This window comes from Styela clava, chromosome 10 (assembly GCF_964204865.1).
Source record: "Styela clava chromosome 10, kaStyClav1.hap1.2, whole genome shotgun sequence".
Classification (NCBI taxonomy): domain Eukaryota; kingdom Metazoa; phylum Chordata; class Ascidiacea; order Stolidobranchia; family Styelidae; genus Styela; species Styela clava.
This window is the reverse complement of record NC_135259.1, coordinates 3,970,027-3,992,509: the sequence shown is the minus strand read 5'-3', so window position 1 is coordinate 3,992,509 and position 22,483 is coordinate 3,970,027. Positions and strand designations below refer to the sequence as shown.

Sequence of the window (22,483 nt, the reverse complement as noted above, 5' to 3'; positions counted from 1 at the left end):
CAGCACCCCAAAATTAATCTACATCAACTTAGAAACCTTTGGAACCAAAAAATGTGTTGGCCAGTGTAATAATTGTAAATATGAAAATTTGATGTTTTCTAATTAATATGCTATTATCAGTTTATATAAAGATGTAAAAATCATTTTTTTCATTTCTCTTTAGGGATTCTCGGTAAAGTCTCTCGCAAAATTCATAAAGGTAAGTGTTAGCATTCATTCACATTTGCATTGATATAATATTCTACATCTGTTTCCAAGTTATATACCTTTGAAATGATAAAGTCTCGAAATGAAGGTCTGTTTGTACCAAACTTATTGTAACTACATTCAAATCTGATAATAAGGGAGCGATACCTATTTGGCCAGAGTTGTATGCACAAACACACTTCCTCAGATAATAAAGACACTTTTATTAGAACAATTGATTGAAATGGAAAATTCGCAATATTACATACCATTGGATGATCTACACTGCTACAATATGTAGTTATTCAATCTACATCTATCCAGAAATTTATTGCTACCATAAATAATGAGCAATGAAAATCATAAAATCTTCAGGTCGGCGTGTGAGAAAGTTCATTGATTATTTCAACAAGAGGTCATGGAAAGAAACTGAAGTCAAAGTTGCAGAAAATTACAAAAAGCTCAATGAGCCTGATTTCGAGGTTCATCCTAAATTAAAGAAAGTTTCATACTTCTATGAGGGCCAAATGGCAGCAGAGTACAAGAAAGAAAAAGAATTTGCTGTAACAGAGCGATCTGAAGAAATTGGGGAGGTGACAACTATGAACGAATTGGTTCAACAGCTCAGTAATGGAAGCTGTAAGTACATTGCAATTACGGGGCAGGCTGGGAGTGGCAAAACGACAATTATGAAACGAATGTCTCGAAGAGTTGTTGTTGCTAATGACTTGGTGAAGGAAGCTAGGAAAGCAAAAGGAACATTCAGCAAAGAAAAATGTAAATTTAAATTTGTTCATCACTTCGGTTTCAAAGATATGCCTGTTTCCTATGCTGCAAGACCAGAAGAAGCAATAAGCCCTTGTGATTTGCTTTTTGGAAAAATTGCACATGGGTTCACAAAGCTAGGGTTAGAAGATGGATACGAATGGCTTATTGAGCATGATTCTGAGTGTATTTTCTTCTTCGATGGTTTAGATCAGGCAATGTGGGATCTTCATGGAAACCATAACAAGATGAATTACTTTGACAAGTCAAGTACAACAACAATTATATACAATATTTTAACAGGAAATCTTTTCCCTGGTGCAAAAATTGTGATTTCATCACATGAACACAAAATAGCTTCCTTGCCTTCAGAATTACGGCCTTCATTCATAACTGCCCTCACTGGTCTAGATCAAGAGGACACCAAAAAGTTATTCATTGCAGTTTTGGGTGAGAAAGGAGAAGAATCCTGGAATAAGTTGACTGTTCAATCACCATCGCTCATCCAGTTTTCGAGCATACCATTATTCTTGTTTTTTATTGCAATAGTTCACAAGTTCAACCCTGCAAATTCACCCGATGCGATGACAGATGTGATGATACAAATACTCCATATTTTTATGCGGTCCGATCACGCTCAGAAACGAACAAACATGAGGCAGGATATTTGCAAGTTAATGGAAATGTCATTTAAAGGCACAAAAGAAAAGAGAGTAATTTTTACTATTGATGATTTTGAAAGGGTAGGCCTTCATTCAGATGAGGTTCGTGATCTTATCTTAAAAGTGCCTGGAAATAACATGCTAAGCCAACATCTCATGGAAGGCGACAATTTGATGTTCTTCAGTCACCAAATCCTTCAAGAAATTTTGTCCAGTTTATACATCGCCAACATGGATCTTGCCACTTTCCAATCATTTATCATTGAAGAGATTCACGATGATCACTGGTCAGTTGTTCTGTGTTTCTTGTGTGGAATTATTTTTAATCAAGATATCAAAATTGAATTCCTTAAAGATCTTACGACTAGTAAGTATATGCCCAAGTAGAGCTACAACATCATACAATTGAATGTTAATTGAATTTACTGATTTTTTAACAGTGGTCAATCGAAAAGAGAAAAAAGCAATACTTAGAGAAAACCTCAAGGCTAAGATAAGCCAATGTACGCAAGCCTATCAAAAGTTGGAGTTGTTCGGTGCCTTGTATGAGGCCAATGATGCCGAACTCATCCAGTCGCATGTGCAAAAAATCAACTTCGAAAATGAGTCTTTCACTACTGCAGGAATGTATGCAATGTCGTCGGTTATGCGACGTTGTGGTCACCTTGAGCAGTTTCGTCTGGTTAAATGTGGCCTCAATGCAAAGTTGATGAAATGCTTGGAGATAAATTTGAAAGGGTCTGAATTGAAGGCAAGAGCACTGCAGTCTTTTCTAATGTTGCTACAAAATTAAAATGTGACCCTTTTACATTGCAAATATAAGTTTTCCAAGCATTAAGGTAGGATTTATGTTTTTATCCAGCATAATGGAAAGCCGATAAAACCGCTTCATCATATGGCAAACCACAGCCTCTTGTCCGGTTACTAGTCCAAGTCAGATATGGGATTAGTTAGCCAGTTATTTTTGTCTTCAGATCCCTGGACACAATGGGGGAGGCAGCAGTGGTGACATATCCACCAAACCTCTCACACATGATTATCTCCCACTGGATTCATACCTGCAAACCCACGCAGACGTGCTGTGTCAAGTGTATTCTTAGCGCTTTGAATAATGCTCCACATCGTCAAGCCTTGTATATTTGTTTTTAATTATTTAATTAATGATACGCTTACCCTTAGCATTAGGAAACTCTGCATTCAAATGTTTTCTTGTTCTACGGCAAACATTTCATGTTGGTCATGAATTACTAGCACCACTTTTAATTTTATGCTGACTCCACCATTTCATCTATACAGGTATCGAAGTTGGATATCAGTGGGAATCAAATGAATGAAGAAGCTTTCAATAATCTTGGTTCTGCTTTGGCAAGTATTGATGGAAGAGAATTGGAACTCAAACTTCAAATGTGCGGACTCACCAAAGAGAAAATCGATGCACTGGGAAGAAATACAGGATTAAAGGTTGGTCTGTCACAAGATATCATGCCTGGTTGAAAAACGACTATTTTTAAGTTTTGGAAGTATAAACCTGAAGCTATGTAACCAATAAAGTTAGGTTGATGCTTGAAGCACTATTTATGTGAAGCATTCGAAAAATTTGGTTATCTAGTTCCACCCGGCAAAATGTGATGATATGATTTTAAGTTTTTTAAAATTTGCAATAGCCTTTTTTCTAGTCATTTTGAAGCTTGTAGTTTTCTTTTGGTTGGTTTTACAATGTAATACTCAAAGATTGATATTGAACGTTGATCTATCTAACCTAGTGGTTCCTGAAAGAGACCCAAGAATATGCTCAAATATAAATAGCAAGTAATGCTTATATAGCTTCAAAATGGAATATCTAATACAAAAGAAATCATTGTTATGTGACATTACGTAGTTTAATTACTTCGAAGTATAAAACATGTAAAGTTGAACTGTTGTTGAACTTTTCATAAAGTTAGCAACAATCGTCACTACTAAGCAGCAAGTTATTTATTATATGTACAGCCTCGTAAATCAGAGCTCAATTAATTAATTGTAACTTCGTAATCTTAAGATAGATGCTGCCAAGTTTGGGTCACAACCCATACATTGGGAAACACTTGATCATCCAACCTACCTAATTCATATTCTGAACTTTTTACTTGAATATTAATTATTTTACGTTTGCCTCGTCATGTGTAATTTTCTTTTGTCGTGTCATTTTTCTAAATCACACAGATTCACACTCTTGATGTTCGAAACAACTTCCAGATTACATCGGATTTATTTCTTGCAATCGCTAAAGTTGCAACTCAGAGTGAAGTCAAGAATCTTCTGACAGATTCATGCAAAGAGTTACATCTAACTACAAAGCAGCTGAAGGAACTAAACAAATGGAAAACTTGTGGAAAGGTTTAAAATTTTAGAATCTGAATTTATATTCTTGATTTTTTATCAAAGTGAGATTCTATGAGTCAAAGATTTATAACATACAAGTAACATGTGGATAAATGGCTACTTGACTTGTAAAAACAGTAAAACATACCTTGGTGGTGGAACATAACTCATTCGGGATTGGTGTCTTCCTGACTAGTTTTATATTTTAAAATCCTTACATCTTTTTCAGACAGGGAGAGACAATAATTTTTTAATTTATAGAAAATTTTGCCTGTTTAATAGTTTAAATGTTATAAGAAATTTAATTGACATTGAACAAAACATTTGGAAGTTTGAATATTGCCAATATACTAAATTTTATTATTATCTATATTATAATTGAATTATTATGTACCGGTAGTAGAAATAGGGTCGATTTTGACTCGAGATTTTGAAAATGTGAATGAATATGACTGGCACCAAGCACCATTGTGGCCTTTCATCTCTTTCATCTTTTGGTCAGTTTATTTTGTCTATGTTAAACCCTAGAGACTATTTTTTAGATGACAGGCGGGGTTCAGAAATGACATATGCAAAAGGTACTTTTGCTATTCTGCTATAATATCTATCGCTATCTTTCAGTAAATATATTATGCTTGTTCACGACCTTGCTCTGGGAGAAAACATATGACACTTGATAGGAAAAACTTAACACTTAATACAAAATGTGTGTTAGTATAAGTAAAAATAAAATCCTGCAATTGCTTATCTGAAGCCTTGCTCAGATTGAAATTTAAATTTTTATTGATAAATATAGAAACTTTTTCGACCTGCCCATCACCCATGTAAATTCTTAAGCCTCATTTATAGCGCTAATGAACTGTCACATCTTGGTATTAATAAGCCCACATTTTGTATGAGGCCCTTTGAAACTTGAATCTTTAGTCATTACCTGCCGTTCATACATTGTCAAAAATAATTCTCAAACTAAGGAATATTTAACAATGTTTTTACTCTATGTCCTGCATCAAAATTTTACTGTTTTGGGGGTGGGGGTGAGTCAGGAAATAAAAGTGCATTTCTGGTGATTCTTATTTAGAATATCATAATAGGCCTACATTTTATAAGAGCGTTTAATACACCTTATGAACTATTTTTCTGATGTGATTGATAAGGAGGGGCCTTGCATGATTGTGAATTATATACTTGTTAGGTTATAATATAATTCAGTGTCTCAAAACAAATTCTGTTACGTAAAGAATATAATCGTCAATACAGTTTTTTTTTAATATAATTTAATGAAGCGTCGCGGGCCGGACTATATTGTTCCGCGGGTGGATCTGGCTCGCGGGCCGTGGTTTGCCGAGCCCTGGTTAACCTCAAACCCTGACTGTCTGTGTTCTGCATTTAGTCTTTGACAAAATCCTGTCTTATGATCAAGTCTAATATGATTTGGAAACAAGAATCTTGGATTCTGTTTTTTTTTTGCATGAAAACTGTATGATAACGCTGTGAAAAAATAGGTCAAATATACTGTAATTCAATCTACGGTAACCTAAATGTCAACATTTGTCAAACATGAACCTACCATAATTAGAATAGGATTGAAAATCACTTTAAAGTTCAACTATGGGCGACCACTTATAGGACAAAATCTGGATATTTTTTCAACCTTCACTGCAATCAGAATAATTTTATAATCTTGAATTTTTTGGTGTATCGTAGCTGATCTTAATTAGCCTGCTCTATAGCAAAACTAATGTGTCCTATCTCAGGATCCCACCAGACATCATATTTTTGGTTCAAGTCTAGCTCTGCTATATAAAAAGAAATGCCCATAAGTTATGGAAATATATTGCTTGTGTTTCCTGATTATATTATTATTGGAAATTACATAATTGTTTGACCCAAGTTTTCGGTCAGTTTCATTCCCGAACCGGACTTTCTTATTTTTGATTTATTCTTTATGCATACACAGCAAAATCAAACCTACATTTAGACAAAATCTAATCATTCTTGCCAATTAGGCGTTGGTTCGATGTCCCAATTGGGCAAAGAGTGTTCATTTTGGTAGATTCATCTTGCTGTATCTCTTGATAATTCTTTCATTATTTATCCATCTCTCTGGATGAATCTACAAAATGTGGTCGGAGTCGACCATGAAGAGAATCTCACTACTTTCATGTCCTTAAACCTGCCATTGATTCATTAACCAGCAATTTATGGGATGTTTGCCTAACCTCTCTGAACAAGGCTTGTACAAGCAAATACAATGTTCATGTGAATTTAAAACATTCTGAATTTTCATATTACTATTGAAAAATTCTGTCAGAAATCGCTGACTGTTAATTTTCAACCAATCCAAATTCTGTAGACATTAAAACAAATAATTTTTAACAATATTTCTACTTACACTGACTGCCTGTTTCCTGCATTTACACTCTGACAAAATCCAACCTTAGAATCAAGTTTATCATGATTGGTAACTGATCTTATTTATTATCATGATAAATTTCAATCATTCCTTCTAAAATGAGGAGCTTCTTACATTTACATACTTCTACTACACTGGCTTCCTGTTTTCTGCTTTTAGTCTCTGATAAAATCCCACCTCATGATTGGTTTACTGACCCTATTTATTTCAGTTGGATAAACTAGATGTCAGTAACAACAAGGATCTTGGCACTGCTGGTTTTGGCGATGTTGGATTAGTCGTTTTGCAATATCAGGTGAAGGCATTAGAGGCCCGGTATTGCAATCTGACAGCAGAAAGCATGAAAGCATTCAAGGAAAACACTCGAAATGCAACGGTAGGAAGCAAATCATTTGGTTTTGTCATAATTGACTTTGTATAAACAGATTCCAAGTTTTTTCATGATGATACAAGGTCCTAGCGGTTAGGGCATTAGACTTAACTGTGCTGGCATTGCAGGTGACATATCCCGAGTTTGAATCCCATGCCCCCACTCGACCCAGAGTGCGTTAAATTGGGTAGACAATGCTAAATCAAAAGATTCCGTTACTTCTAAAATGAGAAGCTCCTTATATTTTGTTTGATGTCAGTCTCTGCTGGGTCAGGGCCTTGTTTGGAGTGGCCGGCGCTAATAAACAATGTGAAAAAAAATATTTCATTGGAAATACTTGGTTACTGCACAGACACCAACGTGGTTGAATGGTTCAAGCCCCATGTCCACCACCTCGCATAGGATCTGCCTCTGTAGGTAAATCTGCAAAATGTGGTCGGAGTCAACCATGATAAAGAAACATCACTACTTTCATTTCAGATACTAATGTGGATGAAGACTTTCTGAATGTATATAAGAAGATTATTGAAAAAAATAACATTCAATATTTACTGACTGCTAATTCCCACCCAGTCCAAACTCATCATTCAAACATGTTCGAGAATGATTCTCAAACCAAATAATATTTGACAATACTTGTCCTGCATTTAGTCTATGACAAAATCTTACTTTATCATCAAGTTCATTATGATTGATTCACAGACCCTATTTATTTCAGTTGGATAAACTTGATGTCAGTGGCAACAAGGATCTTGGCAGCGATGGTTTTGGTGAAGCTGGAAAAGTTGTTTCGCAATGTCAGGTGAAGGCATTGGAAGCTCGGAATTGCAATTTGACAGCAGAAGGAATGAAAGCATTCAGAGAAAATACTTGCAGTGTGAAGGTATAAAGCAAATCCCATTAGGAAGCAAACTGAAAGTGCATGATTGGTGGTGGTTTATAAATGTATTATATGGAAAATCTGGCATGAACAGAACAGTGCCTTTTTTAAATATTGTGCTTCATCAGTTTTCAGAGTTTTTCACGGTGAAAGCAAAACCAATCGCACATTGAAATTGAGTATTCTTGCCAAAGTGGGCATAGGCGCAATGGCCTCACAGTGACTTAACTATGTTGCAAGTAGGTTACATATCCCATGTAAACCACCACAGACCACACCACAAGAGTAATATATTTTGACTACGCAATACTAACCAGAACGATTCCACTCCTAAAATATAGTAGATACCGGTACTTACATATTGTTAGGTATCAGTGATATCTTTCACAGAATCTTGTTTGGAGCTAAGACCGAAATAAGCATTTTATCTAAAAATAATTTTAGCAATAATATCTCGGATTCAAACCCCATGACCACAATCTCACACAGGTTGTGATAACTTTGAAAACTTTTGGTTCTGCAAAACATAGTAGCTTTGTATATTTCAATGTTCTAAGGCAGGGGTGCACAAAACGGGGTACGCATGCCAAAATTTGACACGCCATATGCTCAAACGTGGCACGTGAAAGGTTTTTGTGAAATATTTTTTTATTTATATTATACATTCAAACATCACGTTTATATCAAAATCAGCGTTGTTCAGGAATTTAAATTGTTTCAATCAATTCGGTATAATTATTGAAAATTTGTTTGATGTGTGTTTTACGGGAGTTAATTTACAATACCAACGATTAGCGTGGCACGCGACAAGATTTTATTTGAAAAATTTGGCACAAGTCCTCGTTTGAGTTGTGCACCCCTGGTCTAAGGAACCTAATTGAGAAAAGAGTGTTCATTCTGGTGGATTCATATTGCTGTAACTTCTAACGAGTCCTTCTGCTGAGGATCTGTTTCTGTGGGTGAATTCACAAAATGCTGTCAGAGTCAACTATAAAGAAAACCTCACTACTTTCATGGCACGAAACCTGCCATTGCATCATTAACTAGCAATTCATGGAATGTTTGTCAAACCCCTCTGAACAAGGCTTGTACAAGCAAATACTTCCTCATAAATTGGCCAATATTGGTGTGGATTGATGACTTTCTGAACAGTATTGAAAAATATCTTTCAAAAAGACTGACTAACAATTTTCCCCAATCCAAATTCTACAGACTTTACCTACTATTGATACGAGGTCATAGATAATTCTAAAACCAAATAATATTCAACAATGTTTCTACTTCCATTGATGTCTGCAGTGCCGGATTTATCATTAGCCGAACATTGGCGCTTCCAGTCTTTAGGGGCCTCAACATTCAATTTTCAACTAAAAAATTGTGATTTAATAAATTTTGAGTTGTAAGGCTTGCTCCAGAATAAAATTTCATAAAACTGATATTTATTAAAATTTTTTTTCCAGTCTAATATTTCTTGTCCCAATTATTTACCGCCTAGAACAGGTGTGTGCAAACTGCGGCCCGCGGGCCAAATGCGGCCTGCAAGGAGAAATTGTGCGGCCTGCGGAGAAGTACCAATTTTGAATGGTGTGCCCGCAAAACAAGTTTTCAGTTTAGTTAGTCTGGATTGTCGAGCAATTCCAATCCATACCAGTACCTGAGTGCCACTGTCATATTAGCAAAACTAACTAGCAAAATCCTGTTGCTCAATACACGATGTTAAAAAAACGTGTTTCTCCATGAATTTGCTTAAAGACAATATATTTGGATAGCAATTTTCTCTAGAAATTTATGCGTTTTAACTCGCCATTTCTGCAAGGACCCTTAATAATGTAGTGAGATCTATAACAAAAAGAAAAAACAATTTTTTGTGCCTGAAACTAATAGAAAAGGCTATCTTAAATGAAGGTGCGGCTCGCGGCTTCACCCAGGTACTTGTATCTGGCCCTACTGTAATTAAGGTTGCACACCTCTGGCCTAGAAAGTTAGAAAATTAAATAATCTATTTGTGAAATTTTTAAAGAATCTGTCTTTTTAGCATTAAAAACAAAATATGCCTATTTAAATTATTTTAACAGATTTTACAGTAATGAAGCCTCAATTTAAAGCTAAGTAATTTATTAAAAAAAAAGCCAAAAAGAAAATTGGCCAATGCCCAACCACCTCTCACAACTAAAAGTGGGTGTGATGATTTCGGGTTTCATTGAATTTCTAGGAGTTTTTTTATATTGATCTAATCTACTTGGGTGACTAGTGTTCGTATCTGGTCTGCAACTAAAATTTTGTATTTCACGCTATTTGAAAATGTATTTGGTATGTCATAATACATTTTACAAGATCGTTAGATTAAAATTATGACATATCATTGGTAAATAGGGGCCTCACAAATGGCATATCACAGGACACTCTCAACATCTAAAAACGACCCTGACTGCCTGTGTACTGCATTTAGGCTCTGACAAAATATCACCTTTTGAGCAAGTTTATCATGATTGGCTCACAGATCTTATTTATTTCAGTTGGATAAACTAGATGTCAGTAATGCCTATAATCTTGGAACTGCTGGTTTTGGTGAAGTTGGAAAAGTCGTTTTACAATGTCAGGTGAAGGCATTAGAGGCTCAATATTGCAATCTGACAGCAGAAGTATTACAATCATTCAGGGAAAACACTCGCAATGGAAAGGTAGGAAGCAAATCATTTGGTTTTGTCTTCTTGGGGGGTAAAATAAAAATGATTTTTGGTGGATTAAAAGAGTATTATATAGAGTCAAGCATGGAGCAAACATAACCCTGACTGACTTGAGTCACGTAACTGGGCAAAGAGTGTTTATTTTGGTTGATTCATCTAGCTGTAACTTCTAATAAGTCCTTCCGCTATTGCTCTGGTTCTGTAGGTGAATCCACAAAGTGTGGTTACCTCGCTACTTCCATGTCATGAAACCTGCCATTGAGTCATTAACCAGCAATAGATGCAATGTTTGTCAAACCTCTGTGAACAGGCATTTACAAGCAAATACATTGTAGATTGGCCAACATTGGTTGGGATTGATGACTTTCTGAAGAGTATTGAATAAAACACTCTAAAAATATTGACTGATAATTTTCAACCGATCCAAATTTTGTCGACTTTACCTACTATCCATACATGACCATGAATAATTCTTGAACCAAATAATATTTAGCCAAATAATATTTAACAATGTTCCTACTTACATTGACTGTCTGCAGTGCCGAGTTTACCATTAGGCAAACTAGGCAATAGCCTTGGGGCTTCCAGCTTAGGGGCTTTAACATTCAATGTTCAACTAAAAAATTGTTATTTAATTTGTTATAAATTTTAAATTGTAATCTATAATAAAACCGGTTTAAAATTTCATAAAACTGATATTTATTTAATTTTTTATTTAGTTTAATATTTTTTGTCCCGAATATTTACCAATTTAATATGTTAAATAGATAGAAGGAATTAATTAATTCATCAAATTAAAAAAAAAACTCTGCCCCCTCTCATTAAACAAAAAATATGCTAATTTAATTTTTTGAATAGTTTTTATATTAATAATGTTTTTATTTTTTGAAAAAGCTAAAAAAAACATTGATACATAGCTATACAATTTTATTTAAGCCACAAATAATCTAAGAATTAGTATGTTTCTTGGTATTTCAAATCTTTTTTTCATCGAAGACACGTTTATTTAAAAAAATGGAATGACAAGTTTATTTATCATTAATGTTTTATTCATTAAAGTATCTGGGCAATGCCCCTCCGCCTCTCTCCCAACTAGGAATGGGTGTTATGACTTTGGGTTTCATTACAGCTTTGATGTTCTTAAAGTGTTTTTAAATTAAATCTACACCATCTAATATACTTGGATGATTACCATGGTATCTCACCTGAGACTAAAATTTTGTATTTAGTGCAATATGAAAATTTATTTATGATATCATAATATATTTTATAAGAACGTTAAGTGTACAATATGATGTTATAATACATTATTTATGAGGTCATTGTTAAAAGGCATAATCCTTAGGCCTCTCAGGATTTTTTTTAAACATACCGTATATATCCCTGGGGAGAGGAAAGTCGTCAATACAGGGAACAAAGAACACTTTCGGAAACAAAAAATTACCAATATGCATCATAAGTGATTTAAAAGAACATAATCATCCCGGTTATGAGCATATTTTTTTACAAGTGACTGAATTTACAAAAGATGCAACATTACCACTGTATAAATTCATCAGATGCATGAAAAGACATAGAATATGTTATTTAACGATAAAGAAGCAATAAATATATAATTACGAGACCCTATAGACAGCATCATTCAGTATCCCCATCACTGGCATGGCACAAGCGAGGTCTTTAACCGACTCCACGTACATCTGATTCGCTATCAGAGCTGCCCTTTGCTTGGCAGAATCAAAGTACAATTGGACAGAATCAAATTTGCCATGATTGGTTTACTGATCCTATTTATTTTAGTTGGATAAACTAAATGTCAGTGACAACAAGAACCTTGGAATGGATTTTGGTGAAGTTGGAAAAGTTGTTTCACAATGTCAGGTGGGAGTATTACAGGCTAATTATTGCAATCTGACAGCAGAAGGGATAAAAGCATTCAAGGAAAACACTCACAATGCAAAGGTAGGAAACATATCATTTGATTTTGTCTTATTGGAGTAGAAACTGAAAATGCTTTTTCCGTGGATTGAGAAAGCATTATATATAGACAAGGATGGATCAAACATTAAATTCATTGATGTTGAACTTTATCAATGGCCCATACTCGACTTTGTTTGAGCAAACAGATTTAGAGTTTTCTTAATGAACACTGGTATGATCGAACTGTATAGAAAAATTGAGAAAAAAAAATTTACTGTTACTAAACATAAAACTATTTTGTCGTCAAAATATGGTGGAATATCACTTGTAGCAACACTATAACCGAGAGGTTCTCAAACTTTTGATGTTATGGAGGCTGTAAAGAAGTTGGTTACTATTTTTTAATCATATTTTTTATATATATGGAAAATAAATAACCAGAATCAAAATACTGAACTTTCTCAATACAAGCTAGTAATAAATCTAAATTTCACAGATAAATTGTATTCACACTGTAAATTGGACACTTGACCAACATATTAATAAAGTAGTTTTGAAATATGGCAACAAGGCGGTGATTGAAATATTACAAAACATATTAAAAACTTATAGATAATGTCATATTTAAACTACCGTCTTGTTGCCACATTTTGACGCTACAGTTGACAAATTTTAATATTGTCATTATTGCTTTTTTGGACAATTACATATTAGTCATGTCAGTATTCTAAAGTATTTTAGGTCAAAAATAGCTCACATTCGCCGCAAACATGTAAGTTTGATACTCTTGAATTCTCCGGTTAATTAACCTGTTCTACAGCAAAACCAATGTATTCTATCTCAGGAGCCCATATCATATCATTGGTAACTGTAATGCTATCCCTGCCATATAGGGACTGCCTTGTTAGCCAATGGAATATACTCCCTGCTCATAGATTTCAGTCCCTTTACTCAACTTGATGTAAAATAGGCAAACAAAATTAGTTATCTCCATACTGGTACACATACTTTTGGAGCGCTATTTAATAATCTTAAGTTTAAATCACATCTACATTCCAAGTATAATTAACTCTTTGCAAATTGTGCACTGAAGACATTTTTGCCCTAACCCCTCGGGATTGACACGTCTCCTTCTTACTAAAATGACAATTTTTATAGTAAAATTTGGATGCGCTCAGTTTCAGTTCATATATTCAGGTTTGCGAAAACATAAATAGATTACTGATAATCTTCCCAGTGGGTTAGGTTAATGTCAAAATAACGAGAGTTTGAACAATCACTGATTTGCAAATGTAGCTGTTATGTTCGCAAATTCATAAAATCCAAGCAAAACCATTTTTTAATTTCTGTTGTCACTTAGGATATATTACATTTTCATGTTTATCTCGGTCCGATAAGATTGCGCAGTCACATGGGCCTGGCTCTTATCAGATACCACTGACTGTAGACTTTGAACTTTTTAAAAAAAAAAATTAACCCCTCCTGTGTGAAAGAAACATCACCACATTTACTTAAAGCTTCAGCAATGGCCTAATCAGTGATGAGGACAAACTTTTCAAAAACCATATTTCAATCCACTTTCATTTCCAGATCAAATTCTTAGATCTGAGTTGGAACAATGTCAGATATGAATGGTTACCTACAGTCAGTGAAATTGTTTATCAATGCGGGGTTGAAACATTGAAGATGTGCAATTGTTCCTTTACTGGAGATCAGTTGAGAATATTCAAAGAATTGATCGCTGATACTGTGGTTGAGTTCATAGATTGAAATACAGTGAATGTGCCAATCTGTCATTGAATTAGCCACAATGTTTTGTTTTTTTTAATCCTAGTTTGTATAAAGTATTGCCATGATCTTCTTTTAATCAGTGTCTCACATCTTAAAATTGATTTAAAGGTATTGCTCGATTTTACATCGTGTCTTTATTTTATTGTGTTCTTTTGACTGTTTTTGCTGGACGGGCACATACTTGTACATTTTAAACTTTTTCATTAAGTTATGCCCGTCCTCAGGTTCTCTGCATTTTGTCTGTCCGTTTGTTGTTGTTTTGTTCCTTTCAGAGTGAAAAAAATTGATTGATTGAAGTTGATGAAGTGGCGCAGTAAAATGACAAACTTCAAAGTCCCATTCTGCAATATGTATGTTAATACCTTAACAGTGCCAGATACATGGGCTTGGTTGAGAATGCCCAAACCATCCAGAGGTGAAATGAACCAACCTGTGAAGAGAAGGAGTCTAGTAATTCTTTCACACACGATTGTAACAGATGATTCAAACTTAAGGAACCTAAATAGTGAATACATCACGACAACCATTGAGGCTGGTGGAAGTCATAAAGAGTGCATTGGATGAAAGTCTGATGTTTTACTGACTTACTGAACGTAACTTCCAACTCTTCTAGAAACCTTGTAGAAGTTTGTGTCAAATAACATGCATGTATGTTTTCCCTCAAAACATACTTTCGTGCTGTCAAACGAATTTAAGAAATAAACTTCATCTTCAGCGGCCTAAAACTATATAAAACTCTTGGCGACTTTAGTTATTATCACTATGTATTTTTTAAATTTTCGTAAAACTCAGTGATAAAATGGAATGTGATTACTTTTTTTCTGGTTTGAAATGATCGCTTGGTGAGCAGCAATGTTTTAAACATAATATTGAAACCTAGAATTCAATTCCTGGGAATAATTTTATAGAGCACTTTGTCATTTTGACACCAAATATTAAGGCTGTATGGGATGCATTTTTATTATTTTAATACTTTGTGGTTCAAATTAATGCCTGAAAAGAAGAAAGAACTGAGAAATAACGAATAAAAACTACGGACGGTGTCTTCGTTTACTTTATCTTTGTTTGTTTTCGGAGTTGGCCGACTAGGCTAGGATAAACGAAGACCGCGGAGAGTTGGAGGACGGCGCTGACAGCTGGGAGAGAACGTAATATACCAGAGTGACAACACACATGAAATTCAAATTTTTCTTATTTTGTTTTAATTGTTACGTCTCGTCACTGACTTTCGTTAGCAACACATTATACGTACCCACGGGAAACAACGGCCAGTGAGATGGCAGATAATTTATAGCCGCGTGGAAATGAAATACGTTTTAAATGTTTTCGAATAATAACGTGGACGGCCAAACATGAGAAACGATGCGCCAATTATGAGAAACGATATTCGACGGTCATGATATTCGAGTTGGACATCCCTTCTTCAAGCACGGCATTGAATTATCCTGAAATGAACAAATATCACTACACGCGTTTCCCATGTTTTTGGTTTTCTTCATTTTGTTGTGTAGATAATCTTACGTTTGCCGAAGCAATATTTTTACGAGAAAATTCTTCGTAAGTTGGATATTTTGTATCCAGAGCCTTTTTAGGTAAGTGCCGCCCGCGGCTTCAGCCAGTTACTTGTACCTGGCCCTCTTTTGAAAAAGGTTGCACACCCTTGCTGTAAGTAGTTGGCAACCGAAGAGAACATAACATATTGTAAGTTCTGCAGTGTTGGTCATCTATCCTCCAACACATTGCTAATTTCACGCATAATGACAATATGCTACGCATGAATTAATATAGAAATATACTCTAGGCTTAAATATTAGAATTTGTATAAAAGCATAATGGATATTCGATTGTTGTTGCTTGCTTCAGTTGCCTGTATTGCCAATGAACTATATTACTCTCAGAAAATTTATAAGAATACAAATAGTACTTTTGTCAATAGACTAAAGACTACTATCGTAATATCATGGTACCAACGACAGAAGGGGCCGAGAACTTCTTGGCTATCTTTTCATGTTGTCAATTCTACAAAATGTACAATTTCAATAAATTTACTGTGTCAGAAATTGTTATTATTTCTATTGACAGCCATAAACTATTCAAGTACTTTGTGTACATATACTGTTGGTTTGTGGCTTTATTCCGATATTTCTATTAAAGCTTATTTCCTATTTTACTGGGTCTCAATAAACTAAAACAAAAATGTGATAGGTCTGATTTTAGAATGTATTCGTAATTCCAGATTCGAAAATATTTTGTTTAGAATGTATTCGGAATAGTTTAGTGTTCGGAAATGACCATTCCTGGACTCCCACGCTTGTTCCACTAGACCCACATTCGTCCTGATTGATTCATACTTGTCTTGATTGTTTCACACTTGGTCGACTTGTCCCACGTTTGTCTAGATTAAGGTGGTCCAAACTGCGGCCCGCAGAACAATTTTAGCGTACACTACTAAACCATTTGCAGAAGTTTGTATTTATTAGCGGAACAATTTAGATTTATTTTTAAACTATTACAACTGGGAATAGTCCTTTTCCTAATCCCGATGTCGGGATTGATGCTTGTTAAAATCACGAAATTTCATTGTTGTATCTATAAACGTCGAGACGGTGGCTATATGGAGACTTCCTATGATCGGTAAAAGGAGAATGAATTATCTTGCGCAGACATGGCCAAACCGATGAGATGATCTCGCGCCAAGTAATTCCTCATTTAAAAAGACGTTTTGTGCCTTTATTTTAGTCAAAACACTCCTCTATTTTCATTTTCAGTTTTTGAGTTTTTTTTTGCTATTTCAACTGGGGTTGGGATCCCAGTTCAAACCCCTTTTTCTGACGCTTCGTGCCTTTATTTTAGTAAAAAAAAACACTCCTCTGTTTTCAAGGGTCGGCCATGTGATAGTAGTGACGAAACGCAGAACCAACTTAACGCCGCGCAATTCATTTTTTTAGCTAGGCCCCGAAATACCAACTTAGACGGACTTGGTTGGTATTTGACGATGGTACTAAGCTTGCTCACGCTGCAAGTTTTTAAATTACTCAATATAACAATTCGTAATAAAATGAGTGTCGCAAGAAATGTGACGTAAGGAAAACACGGCGGAAACGTATTTCCTTGCCCATCACACAGTGTCTGTTTTGACTTCAAGTGCCGTAATATCTGTCACGAAAGAAAATAATTTGAAGCGACATTAAACGCGAGATGCGCAAAATACAACGGTAATTCTCGGGAATTAACTTTAAAATAACTGAAGGCTTTATATATCTTCTTCAAAAAAAACGCCACCCATGCAACATAATAAGAGTCTGATTCGAACGGTAAACTCTCGTTCTTTATTAGATTTGAACTAAGTAAACTAGCGATATTTCGATCACTTTAGGGGTTTCTCAGACTTGCGACCCGCGAGACCTCCTCAAAAGCTTTTGCGGTCCTTCAACCTAGCAACCTTGAAGCACCCCGGGGTAGACTAATTTCAAACTACAGTTGTGACTTGTATGCTTTGGTATTTCGATTCACGTTGAGACTGGAGGCATGAATCTTTATTGTCAGACACCCTAAGGATCAACCGATATATATCGGTCCGATAATGCGTGTTTACCAATATATCATATATATATATATATATATATATATCTAATACGGTAGTTAAGTAGACATACCGCGCTAAAAAAGCGACAGTTATGTAGACGGAAAAATTGGGTAGACATTTTCCTGTCCGCTTAATTATTCCACGTTCCATAATTAAAACGTTTTGCGATATTTTGCTGAAATCTCTTTTTCTCTGATAAAACAGTATCAAAAATAATATGTTCTTTCAATATTTTTCAAATATCTTCACATTTTCGCCAACTTTAAGGGGACAGTAGTTCTGCTGGTTTATAATCAACGGGTTTAATTTTCGTACATAAAGTGGACATTTTGTTTATGCAAAAATCTTTTAATTTTTCGGTATATGTTTTTACGATTTTTGGAGAATAGGTTTGATAATTTTGATACAATAACCAGGCAGAACATGAAGATCGTCCGTTCTGTTTTTTGCAATATAAGCTCAATAAACTGAAAAGGACCTCAATTCACAACTTCGTACTAAAGAGGCTTTGTGTCGCAATAGTAAAACTGTCGGGTTCGCCGAGAACTTTACCACGTTTGCCGTTTTGTTCGCAAGTAACCTGGACGCCATGAGGGGATTGGGATCTTCATGAGTGCGTGATTGCAGAAATTTAGATAAAATAGAACAGTTGTGTTTGGGGAAGAGATCCAAGTCTTTTGTGTCAGGTGTTATTAGTTACCCAGTGAGTTGGAGTCGAGTCATAATAACTTGAAACAAGGTTTTCATCGTCACCGAGGAATGCTGCTGGAAATCATCACTCATCGGATAAGGTGATTAGTCATAACGATTTTTAATATAAGGGGTTATTTTTCACGTAATCCAGATTATCAAAATATAGACTACTGATACTGTTATGCTTTTACTGGTCGTAGTTCTGATCTGACCATCAAAATAATGCCACGACTGAGTTTGCGTTTGTAAGAGTGTGTAATTCAGAAGGATTTCTAAATCCAGATGAAAATACAAACGAAGATTGTGAAAATTCAATGAATTCAATTTTTCCTCGAAACAGAAGGAGATACGAGAAGCGAGTAGTTGACGCCACTCAGTATAGGTTTGTATAGCTTGGTGTAAATAAAAATATCTAATACACCGCTTCATATTAGATTAGAATATTTTATCTTCGGAAAACAGTTTTGAAGAATTGCATTGCTAGCAATTTTGTTTTGTGATTTGGCACATATCCCTGTGTTATTTTACCATCTTAATCTAGTTATTTACTGGCCTGTATTTTTTGTTCACATGTAGGTGACTCCCCAACGAGATGGCCTACGTTTGAGAACTTGGCAGACGGAAATGCGGGTAGTGATTCTGAGAAAGCTGTGCCAAGAGGTGACTAAATGAGTTTGCTATGCTTGTTTTTTATTAAATACGGTATCTTAAATAGATACCAATGAATGGTAATAAACCAAATCATAATATCACTTGTAGCCCATCACAAATAGCGCAGCTATCTACGAATAATTGTAGTGCACCGTTTAGAAACTCTGGTTTATTTGAGTAATAATGCAATTCCCCATTTCAAACATTTCGTTTGTTCGATCAAGCAAGAGTAGCGTAATTCTGAATTGGACTAAAACACTGTGATGATGTTTTGCGACTTATTTTTGTATTGCATGTATTTTTGATCAAAGTTTCAGATAAGTCAACAGACTATACCGCACCATCTTCAGAATCACTTTCAATAAGCAATGTAAGTGATTTCGAAGACAACCATATATATGGAAAAGAAAAAGGCTGTAAATCAATTCAAAAAAAAGCTTCTAAACAAACGCGAACCAGAAAAGAAACGACGAAAAAAAAAATAATTGCACGGCTTTGTATATCTTGCGAGAAGTTTATTGTAAAGCTTCAAGACATCTCTGTATAATTCATAAAAATGAACCGGCAGTGAGCATAATTTTGTCTCTCCTCAACAACCTAATCTAGTGGGCATATCTACATTCGTATACATACTTAATACATTTTTACTATTTAATTATAAATTCAAAATAACAATCATGTTTTTGTATTCCGAGTTGGTGCAAAAATTTTAAATAAATTCTGCAAAGATTCTAAATTGATATTGAGGTTCAATAATTTCATTTTGATCGTCTGTATAGTTGACTGTATAATCACTGCTATACTTAGGCGCCCTGATAGATAGACATTTGAGTTATAATTGGTGTAATATTTCTCATTTTAGTTGACATGGCAAAATTTCGTTTCGCATTTATAGGCCCCACTGAAAACGTCACTTTATTGAACATTTGAGATATGTTGTGTGTCTCGGTATTTTTTTCAGAATTTCGTGTTTTAATTACATACCTTCTGAAATGGTCGGATGGTTGAAATTTTTTTTGAATGCTTCTCAATATTATTGCCATTCCAAAATATCATTTTGCATTTACATGACACACTTACGTAGATGAGTAGATGACGATTTGCGATTTATTTTCTGTTTTGTTTTTCAATATGGTTTCAAAATTTTGTTTTATAATATTTGTCACTCTCAAGTTATCGGATAGGTGAACATTAGAGATAAATTTTGAGCAATTTTCCACAACATCAAAATAGGATTAGTATTCGAAATTTGTATTTCAGTTAAATTTCACACACTTAAGTGTGTGAGATATATTTTGTGTAAGATTTCTCAATACGATTCCAGAATTTTGTTCCAATAGTTGTATGCCACACTTAGGTGGTCGGATATGCGGACTTTTGACATATATATTTTGTATTATTTCAGAATTTTCATTTCAATTTTTGTATGCCCCACTTAGGTGGCCGGATAGGTGGACATTTGAGATATACTTTGTGTAATATTTCTCAATATGATTTCAGAATTTTCATTTCAATTCTTGTATGCCACGCTTAGGTGGCCGGATAGGTGGACATTTGAGATATACTTCGTATGATGTTTCTCATTACGATTTCAGAATTTTCATTATAATGTTTAATGCCACACTTAGGTGGCCGGATAGGTGGACATTTGAGATATATTTCGTGTAATGTTTCTCAATATGATTTCAGAATTTTCATCTCAATTCTTGTATGCAACACTTAGGTGGCCGGATAGATGGACATTTGAGATATACTTCGTGTAATGTTTCTCAATATGATTTCAGAATTTTTATTTTAATGTTTAATGCCACACGTAGGTGGCCGGATAGGTGGACGTTTGAGATATACTTTGTGTAATGTATCTCGATATGATTTCAGAGTTTTTATTTTAATTGTTGTATGCCACACTTAAATGGCCTGATAGGTGGACATTTGAGATATACTTTGTGTAATGTTTCTCAATATGATTTCAGAGTTTTCATTTTGATTGTTTTATGGCACACTTAGGTGGCCGGATAGGTGGACGTTTGAGATAAACTTTGTGTAATATTTCTCAATATAATTTCAGAATTTTCATTTCAAATCTTGTATGCCACACACAGGTGGCCGGTTATGTGGACATTTGAGATAAACTTTGTGTAATATTTCTCAATATAATTTCAGAATTTTCGTTTCAAATCTTGTATGCCACACTTAGGTGGCTGGATAGGTGGACATTTGAGATATATTTCGTGTAATGTTTCTCAATATGATTTCAGAATTTTCATCTCAATTCTTGTATGCCACACTTAAGTGGCCGGATAGGTGGACATTTGAGATATACTTCGTGTAATGTTTCTCAATATGATTTCAGAATTTTCATTTTAATGCTTAATGCCACACTTAGGTGGCCGGATAGGTGGACGTTTGAGATATACTTTGTGTAATGTATCTTGATATGATTTCAGAGTTTTTATTTTAATTGTTGTATGTCACACCTAAATGGCCGGATAGGTGGACATTTGAGATATTTTTTGTGTGATGTTTCTCAATATGATTTAAGATTTTTTTTTCAATTGTTGTATGCCACCCTTAGGTGGTCGGATAAGTTGACATTTGAGATATATTTTGTGTAATGTTTCTCAATAGGGCTGGTGTTCATTTTTCAATTACGTGCCACATTTGAGTGACCGAATAGAAGAACATTTGAAATCCAATTTGTGTGATGTTTGTCTTCATTAATGACATACCAGAATTCCCATTTACCATTATTTGTATAACTTGAAAAGGCCGGATAGGTGGACATTTGGGATAAAGTTTGTGTGATATCTTTTCAATATTATTGGCATTTCCGAATTTCATTCTGCGGTTACCTTCTGCGTATATATAATTTTCTTTTATTGTTTCTCAATATTATTAGCACTTTCATATTTTATTTTACTATTATATACCACATTCCCTTTTCAAAATAATATTTCACACTTTAGCAATCAGATTGGTGATACGTTTGAAATATATTTTGTGTATTGTTTCTCCCTATGTATGGCATTTCAAAATTTTGTTTTTCAATTATATGTCACGCTTAATAACTAGCCATATATAAGCGGGTTTTTGAGATATATTTTGCGCAATTTTTATCAATATTATTGGAATGCCATAATTTTGACTTGGTATTGATATCTTGACACTCACAACATAGCATCTGTTTAATCTATATGTTGCACCATAGGGTTGGAATAGGCGAACATTTGTGATATGCTCTGTGTATTTCTCAGTTTCAAATATATAACACGTTTGGATCAATTTGTTTCGATTTGTCTACCTTCACGTTGCATTTCGAGTATTTTTTGATATGGAAGATTATTTCCAACACCAAACACAGTGCATCTTCCTTGCACGAAAGACTGAACATTGAAAAAAGAAATGCTATTTTTTGTGATAAATATTGCTAAATGGTTCGAATCCATCGGAAATTAAAGCGAGGTCATACGCTTTAAAATGCGTATTAAAATAGAAGCAACATCATTTATGTAGACATC

General features: G+C 34.5%; 1 protein-coding gene across 4 annotated transcripts in view; it reads left to right on the top strand.

Annotated features, from left to right (window-relative positions):
- Positions 1-15,078, top strand: part of LOC120338386 (uncharacterized) — a 36,438-nt gene extending 21,360 nt beyond the window's left edge. For all 4 annotated transcript variants that reach the window (XM_078116911.1, XM_039406372.2, XM_078116913.1 and 1 more), the window contains 10 exons: positions 164-199; positions 562-1,980; positions 2,054-2,364; positions 2,910-3,074; positions 3,816-3,989; positions 6,599-6,763; positions 7,476-7,640; positions 10,154-10,318; positions 12,125-12,286; positions 13,835-15,078. In XM_078116911.1, coding sequence (XP_077973037.1) covers positions 164-199; positions 562-1,980; positions 2,054-2,364; positions 2,910-3,074; positions 3,816-3,989; positions 6,599-6,763; positions 7,476-7,640; positions 10,154-10,318; positions 12,125-12,286; positions 13,835-14,014 — 2,942 coding nt within the window. In that variant the 3' untranslated portion in view covers positions 14,015-15,078. The remainder of the gene's footprint in view (positions 1-163; positions 200-561; positions 1,981-2,053; positions 2,365-2,909; positions 3,075-3,815; positions 3,990-6,598; positions 6,764-7,475; positions 7,641-10,153; positions 10,319-12,124; positions 12,287-13,834) is intronic.
- The last annotated feature ends 7,405 nt before the right edge of the window (positions 15,079-22,483 follow it).